Source organism: Helianthus annuus, chromosome 10 (assembly GCF_002127325.2).
Source record: "Helianthus annuus cultivar XRQ/B chromosome 10, HanXRQr2.0-SUNRISE, whole genome shotgun sequence".
NCBI classification, from domain to species: Eukaryota; Viridiplantae; Streptophyta; class Magnoliopsida; order Asterales; family Asteraceae; genus Helianthus; species Helianthus annuus.
In genome coordinates this window covers 180,807,123-180,815,028 of record NC_035442.2, presented here as the reverse complement: position 1 = coordinate 180,815,028, position 7,906 = coordinate 180,807,123, and the positions used below count along the sequence as shown (strand labels likewise).

The 7,906-nt window shown below is 37.0% G+C and overlaps 2 protein-coding genes across 3 annotated transcripts; one reads left to right on the top strand and one right to left on the bottom strand.

Annotated features, from left to right (window-relative positions):
• The first annotated feature begins 625 nt into the window (after window positions 1–625).
• On the top strand, window positions 626–2,154 carry LOC110883737 (growth-regulating factor 5). 2 transcript variants are annotated; one of them, XM_022131386.2, is made up of 4 exons: window positions 626–769; window positions 839–1,022; window positions 1,111–1,288; window positions 1,388–2,154. In XM_022131386.2, the coding sequence occupies exons 1-4, from the start codon at window positions 710–712 to the stop codon at window positions 1,575–1,577; spliced, it is 612 nt and encodes a 203-aa protein (XP_021987078.1). In that variant the 5' UTR covers window positions 626–709; the 3' UTR covers window positions 1,578–2,154. The 2 variants fall into 2 exon arrangements, with proteins under 2 accessions (XP_021987078.1, XP_035834775.1); XM_035978882.1 differs by having other exon boundaries at window positions 662–769; window positions 845–1,022.
• Window positions 2,155–4,274: 2,120 nt separating this feature from the next.
• LOC110886994 (stress-response A/B barrel domain-containing protein UP3) lies at window positions 4,275–5,244 on the bottom strand. The gene has a single exon (XM_022134885.2). It carries the CDS (start codon window positions 5,213–5,215, stop codon window positions 4,424–4,426), a length of 792 nt encoding a protein of 263 aa, XP_021990577.1. The 5' UTR covers window positions 5,216–5,244; the 3' UTR covers window positions 4,275–4,423.
• Between the last annotated feature and the right edge of the window lie 2,662 nt (window positions 5,245–7,906).

Sequence of the window (7,906 nt, the reverse complement as noted above, 5' to 3'; positions counted from 1 at the left end):
AGTTGTCAGTTTTCGATTTGGTGGAGTTATGATGGAATGCTAGCTGCTAGTATGGATCATCTTTAAGTGTCATGTCAAGTTTTCTATTACCATCAATCATAAGCTGTAATTTGTAGTAAAATCTGATGTATTGTCCAAAACAATATAGAATATGTGAATTATCACATAGAAATAGTCTTAATTTTATTGTGGCCTTAAATTGATGGTTAACATCTATACAACAAATTCAGCAACTTGGACCGCTTGAATTCGAAGATCGTGCATGGTATCATAGTAATTTCTTGTTGGTGCATTTGGTTATCCAGAAATAAGAGGGTGTTTTCAGGAACCCGGCGGTGCATGGAAGATGTTTTCAGTGATATCAGATCCATGGGTTTCTTTTGGCTCAAGCACAGGTCGTCTTTTCATTCGATTTCGTGAAGTAATTGGTGTAAATTTGTAATTATGTAATTTTGTTTTGTTTTTTGTTGTTCGCTTTTGCCGGCTCGGTTTTCGGGTTCGGTGGTGTTAATGAAAGTTTAGTTTAAAAAAAAAAAAAAAAAAAACATCTATACAACAAAGGTTGTTACCATGTCATTCACATTAAAAAAAAGTATGAAATAAAAAAGAAAAAAAAAACCGCAGAGACTTTGTCTCATAATCACGTCCACTGACACTTTAATATGTCTGTCAGCCTTGAGCCCATTAAATATCATGGGTTTCCGTATAAATGGTGTCAGAGACCAGCAGCAGAAGCAGAATCATAGAAAGAGAAAACAGACAGGTTAAGGTGTGTGTATCTTCTTGCCTCTATATTTCTCTCTTTTTTTTTTTTTATAATTTATCTGTTGAAATTTAGGGGCAGCTGATGATGAATAGAGCAAGTGGTAGTAGGTGGTACCACCCATTTACAGCAAGACAGTGGCAAGAGCTTGAAGATCAAGCACTTTTTTACAAATACATGATATCCGGTATGCCCATTCCCCCTCATCTCATTTATACCATCAGAGCAAGTCTGGATTCCTCCACACACCCACCACCCAGTAATCATCTATCTCTATCATTTGTTAAGCAAGCAATCCAGTCCAGTGTGTTTCCTTTTCTCAATGAATTTTTTTGTAAGAATTGCAGACGTTGGTAGAAAAGTAGATGGAGAAGAAGCAGGAGGAAGGTGCAGAAGAACAGATGGTAAAAAATGGAGATGCTCAAAGGAAGCTTGTCCTGATTCAAAGTACTGTCAAAAGCATATGCATCGAGGTAGAAATCGTTCAAGAAAGTCCGTGGAACTCAACACGCCCATTCCTTACAGGTTGGTTGCTTGGTGTCTACCGCATGCATGCTCTTTCTTTCTTTCTTTCTATAACACAACTTCTTTTTTAGTTTTTTAGTTTTTTTTATTAACCTGCAGAAAGAGCAACGGGATGAAAGATGGGGAGATGGATGAATCTTTCAAGACTTCACTGGGTGGTGCTTCTTGGCAACTGGCTATTAACAACAACACTTCATCCTCAAACCCTTCTGAAAATGCATACTCATTTCAACAACAAGATGATGAGATTGAGAGGAAAGAGAAAGTAATGCACCATTTCTTAATTTGATGAATGGCCACCAAAGCACAAAGATTGTTCCAGTGCTCCTGCTCACACATAACATAACATTTAAATCAAGCACAACTAATTATATTTTATTATGTAGAAGATGATGGGTATGTGTTTCAGTGTAAAATAAATGTGGCTTGCAATCCTTCAAATGCGGGTCCAAACAGAAATTGCAACACCTTACTTTTATAATAATGTCTGTTTGGACAGATTACACAATTCACCGTTTCCATTTATAAACTTAGGGTGAAGGGGGTGCTCACCTAATAGGTGAGTCCCCTCTCTTACGCCCAACCAATCCCCGTGTGCCACGTCAAGTCCCCTCTTAAACTCCCCTAACACCCCAATTTGATGGCGTCACTCCCCTTTTAGGTGAATTGGTTTTTTTTTTTTAAAAAAAAAAAAAAAAAAAAAGGAAATCATTGATTGGACAAGCCCCTTCTCTCTCCTCCCTCTCTCTTCGGTGAGCCACCACCGTTCCTCTCTCCTCTCTCTACTCACCGCGTCGATGGCAGCCCCCCCCTAATCGGTGAAGGGGGTCCCCGAATTCACTCACCGACTGCACCCCGTGCAGCCTTATAGGTAAAACACGCACACACTGTTTCAGTTTAAGCAACCAATTATAGCAACAGTTGGCACTATAAACTCACACTGGCTTCTTATCCTCAGATTAACCAATCTATTTCCAGCGCAGGGGTTAGGTCATGGGCCAACAAGGCCCCAAACAACCAGTAGCTAACTGTGCCAGTTCTTCAAAATCAACCAATATATTTGTGGTCCCTGAATGCCAGACAAAAAGGGATGGGATGGCTCCACACTCCAAAGACTGACAGACACGACATATTTTAATGTACCACCAAACTTCATTTTATCCAACTGTTTGGGATGAACCCATTTATACTAACAAACTCATACACAAAACTTATACTAACCCATTTCTACCTTTACTTGGCTGCATATCCTCATCCCTGCTTTTACCCCTATCTTTTCGTTTTGACCCACGACTCTTCTAATGCTCCTGTACCAACAAGTTCAAATTTGGAACTACCTACTTACCAGAAAAGGCAGAAATTGATGGACAAAACCGCAGGAAATGGAAACAAACTTCACACCTTTTTTCCCGATTTTAGCCACAGACGTTAAGTTGGGAGCAAAACATAAACCAACTTACGTGTTATTACAGGATTTAGCAACCAAGTTCTGGTATATTGCCGATTGTAGCAACAGCTCAACATTATTTTGTTAAATTGAGATGATAACGCCGCATCTTATTTGTCAAATTAGTGTATGTGTGTATATATGCCATGTGGCATCAGTCAATGCTATGTGTGTTTCTTGGACCAAACCTCATCTACTGGAGCTCCAAGAAACAATATACACTTGCAAGATTTAGCACTTTTGCTCATACTACTGCAGAGATTCGTTAAGATATGCATGTGCTGTCAGAGTTACGGATGTTTTCTTCTGGTCTACACATTCTATGGTGTGACAACATTGGCATTACATACCTAGTTGTTATCCCATGTCTAATCAGCACACAAAACATATTGAGATTAACCGCTATTTAAATTAATATACGGATGCGTAAATATTGTGCAATGCTTGCAGCTCCAGATGGCATGGCGAGCAACCGATTTATCATCCATGTGGCTTCACTTTTGCAGCTTTTAGTGGGGCGTGGAGGGATTTGCGTGGTTGTAACCACAATTTAAGGGGCAAATAGGAGGGTGTGGGTCAATAAATGTTTGCTTACTGAAAAAGATGGTTCAGGTAATTCGGTTAACCAACGGCTTTGAACGTGTGGGATACAAATATATCTTGGTTCAAAATAAATATTGAGTGTCATTTTAATTTTAAGACAATAGTTGAAATGCAAACTGTTAAAGATTATGACATTTTTCATAAAAAAGATGTTTGTTTTAGTTTTGATTCAACTTGGTTAATTCGATTATTCCTGCATATTTAACCATAACTAAACCATAAAAATCAGTCGTCAAAAAAGTCATAACCAAACCATTTGGTTGTCAGAATCTCAGTTATTCGGTTTTTCTGCTCATTCCTTGGCATACATAACTTGCAAGCTACCCTATTCACTCCAGTTGGCTTGCGCTTGTCACAGTGGAGCACAATGGGGTGACGACCACTGTCATTGTGGCGGAGTGCATACAGAATTTCATCTATGCAATGGATTCATTGAACCTGAAGATGACCGCAATGGATCAAGTTTTCCCTTTGCTATTAGATCCATCAGTTCTTTAATAAAACCGCTGATTTTATCCCCAAGCTTGAAGGTAAGGCTGAGACAATAGGGCAGTTGGAGGCTGTAGTCGAGCTCCATTTTGACCTGGTATTGTCCTATAATTGCTAACATTCTGATACGCGTGTGGACGTTTTATCCGTTTTGTTGCTTGTGGTGATCTTTTAATAACATCCATGTCAGCATCGTGTTGTTTAACCTAAATACTGTCCGTGATACTGTTTTGGTTGCCTATGAGGTCTTGATTTGGGATTGCTTTAATCCAATCAATCAAGTTGTTTTATTGATTCTTCTTACAAACAATTACAAAGTCCTTTACGTGCAACTAACGAGTGCTTTGATATATACAACGTGTAAGTAAGAAGTGGTTTGATATATACGTGTTTCTATGCTAAAGTCGTACTCGGTTAGTTACAAAAAAGAAAAATGAAGTTAGTTACTTGCAAAAGCTGTATCTTGAGTTCAAGTCCAGCAACTAAAATCAGGCAACAGACTGGAGAGAAGTATCTCATCATAACATAAAGATTATTATTATTATTCATAGTTAAACAAACATAATGCAGAAACAACTTGAACAAGTGAAGTACCCTCAGAGGTTAGCCGCCTGCGGGGGTGGAATGACATAATCAACAACCACCACACTCTCAATCAAATCCTTCACCTTCTCCTTGTGCAACTGCACCAGTTCCGCATTCGAATCCAACGCCTCCAAATCAGCAGGCCCACCCAACACTGCCACCGAAGCGATCGTATACCCCTTGGCCCTATCATGAGAGAAATTCTCCCCAACACTCAGCTCCTCAATTCTCGGAAACTCATCTTTAATCCCTCCAATCACTTCCAAAACCCTAGATTTCTCATTTTCCCCCAAATTCTCCTTCAGCTTTACAAATGTCACCCTCATCGCCGACCCTGGTTTTAAAGAGACACTGCTAGCACCGTTAGACATCCAATCAACGGCCATTACGTCATCGATTATCGGTTTTATATTCTCCGTAACGACGCGCACGTGCTCAGGATGAACGGCGTACTGTTGGAGATCGTCCTTTGATCTGTAACGGCTGTGAAGCATGTGAGTGAAGTTGAGAGACGATGATCGGGAGCGGAGAAGTTGTCCGGCAGTGAGGTGGAGGGTGAGGTTGAGTGAGGTCAAGCCGTTGAGTCCGGTGATCATAGCCGCCACCTTGCTGGAGTCAACATCGGGTTTGACTTTGACGAGGACCACGTGTTCCACAACCTGGTCTTGTGCGGACATGGTGATGTGGTTGCGCCGGTGGTGGATGAGACAGTTGGGGCGGCGATAGATAGGTTGTGGAGGCAAGAGAGAGAATGAGGGAATGAATCGTGTGCGGGCGGAAGCACACAGCATTTTTGTGGACATAACTGGAATCAATCGGCTACAAAACAACAACTAGTCATGATGGTGATTTGATTTGTTTCTTCAGGGTCAGAAGCTGATGGGCCATTATGGGCTTTCCTACATTCAAGCCCAATAACAAAATCAACTCTCTCTAGTCTTATCATTCTCGCTTCTTGTAAGGCACACCACAACCTTGTATTAGACTTTCAATTCTACAACAATTGTTTATATCTTATGTGTATTTGTGGGTATACATATAAAGAGTTCGGTTGTTATACAAAATGTCTTAGTGTACACTACGTACGAGATTCAGTATCAACATGTAAAATTTGGTTTATAACATGCGGCTTTCATTTTTTTACATACGATTTCACTTTTTTATGTACATGCGATTTTGGATTTGTTTGGAACATACGATTTCCTTTTTTTATGTACATGCGATTTCAGGTTTTTTAGAAACATGCGATTTTCATTTTTTTAAATATAACGTGCGATTTTGCCATCACGTACGCATCGTACGTTAAGGTATATTGTATAATAAACTTTTTCTACATATAAAAGTATATTTTTGATCATCTTTAAATAACAATATCACTTTTAGATGGATTTCACACCAATCATCTTTGTATCCATCAAATGAATATTTATGATTATGCTTTTAATATTTTTTTATGTAGGTGGTTGCGCTCATTAACATATGAATATTTATGATTATGCTTTTAATATTGCTTTTTTATGTTAACTAGCGTTAAGACCCGCCCGCGTTGCGGCGCGGGTACATCGTAAACATTGAATGGATTAGTTCAAACGTTATATGATGCATTAACCATATGAAAACACACATTTCGACGTATCCAGTTGAACTCAGTGTAACTTGTATAAACATTGTGATTGGATCAAGCGTAAAGTAAATGGAATTCATATCGAACAATCATAACATATTATATATGACCCAACTCATACATAGAAAATGTAACGGGTATGAAGGAAAAACACATGTAATAGAAAGGTATTAATTAGAGCTTTCGGGAAAAGGAGAGAAAAAGAAACCATAATTTGACTCCACTTGTTTGAAAAAAAACTTTACGAAACATACATAAAATAAACACGAAAACATATTATATTTGACCTGAATCATTTCCCAAAAACGTTTACGTCGAAACATAGAAGAACTTGAATTTATACCAAAACGTACATAAAAATATGCACGTAAAAATGCTTTATTTAAACGAAAACGTATTATATTTGACATGACTCTTTTATAAAAAAAAGTTTACGTTGGAATGTAGAACAAATCATATTTATACATACCCGTACATAAAATATGCACGTAAAAATTAGTTTTTAAGTAAAGGAAGTATAGGGCTAATCCAAAACAAAATATTCGTAAAAAAATTAATAGGTTAAAAACGTTCGTAAAACCGTGCCAAGTAGCAACAATGCCACAACGACATCGACTCTCAACATCGTAAAAATAAAATAGATAAAATGGTAAAAATTATACTGAACGAAAAGGAGACTAAAATTGCTGAACCACACACACCCGTTACAATGTCTTAATGCGAAGAAATTAACCAGAAACGTAAAACGTACAAAATAATAACTTAGTCGATCTAGGACCCGCCCGTTGCGGGGAAGTTTTCAAAAGGGAAAAAATGGACGTGTTGCGACGGGTCAGTCAAATATGATAAAATAGAGCAAAAACGTTGAACCTCACATGCACGCTACGACATGTTAACTCGCAAAATTTAGAACGAAACGTAAAACAAAAAACTTGCGAAAGATAAAAAGTATGGGGGACCGAGGTTGTAAATAATAAAGTGTTGTGTTATATTACAAAAGATGAAAAGTTTGAGTTAAAAGTAAAAAATTTCAAATGGGTTAAAAAGTAAAAAAAAAAAACTTTAAAGTTGAAAGTGAAAATCAACTTTTTTTTTTGAAAAAATCCTCAAACATGGGGTACAAGTTGTGATGCACCAAAAAGTTACTAATTCTATAATATAACATTTCATGAATGAGTTTAGGAACAGTAAACTAATTGAACAATAGTTGAATATAAATTACAATTCTGCCACTTATTTTTTTTGTGCTCCATCGATTACATGAATGCTCAAAAGTCCAAACTACATGTATTATTTATTTAGATTTTTTTCTTAGAGTATTATATTTTGTTTTTTGAGTTTTTAAATCAAACAAGCTACAAAGCTTACCATGTACAATTGGACATACAAAAACTTTTAGCAACCTGCTGTTCATAAATTATATAATGTAAAGTTTTTTTTATTTATTTATTTAATATATATATATATATATACACAGGATAATGCTAGATAAAAAACCCTAAAATTCTTAGAAAACTCTGGAAACCCAAATGGGAAGCCATTTTTACCCAACCTCCCGACATTTTTTTTTTGAAAAAAATTACACATGTAATATACATGTTTTAGAGTGTTTTGGGCCAAAAAAAACAAAAAAGCGCCGAAGGGATTTTTTTAAAAAAAATAAACAAATTTCAGCTCCTAACACGTGTTAAGCAAAAAAGTCATAAATTCGCTGAAAATTGCTGAAACTTGTTTTTTTTTTTTTAAATATCCCTTCGGCGCTTTTTTGATTTTTTTGGCCCAAAAGTCTTAAAAACATGTATATTACATGTGTTATTTTTTTCAAAAAAAAAAAATGTCGGGAGCTTGGGTTTTCTCGGGTTTTTTATAT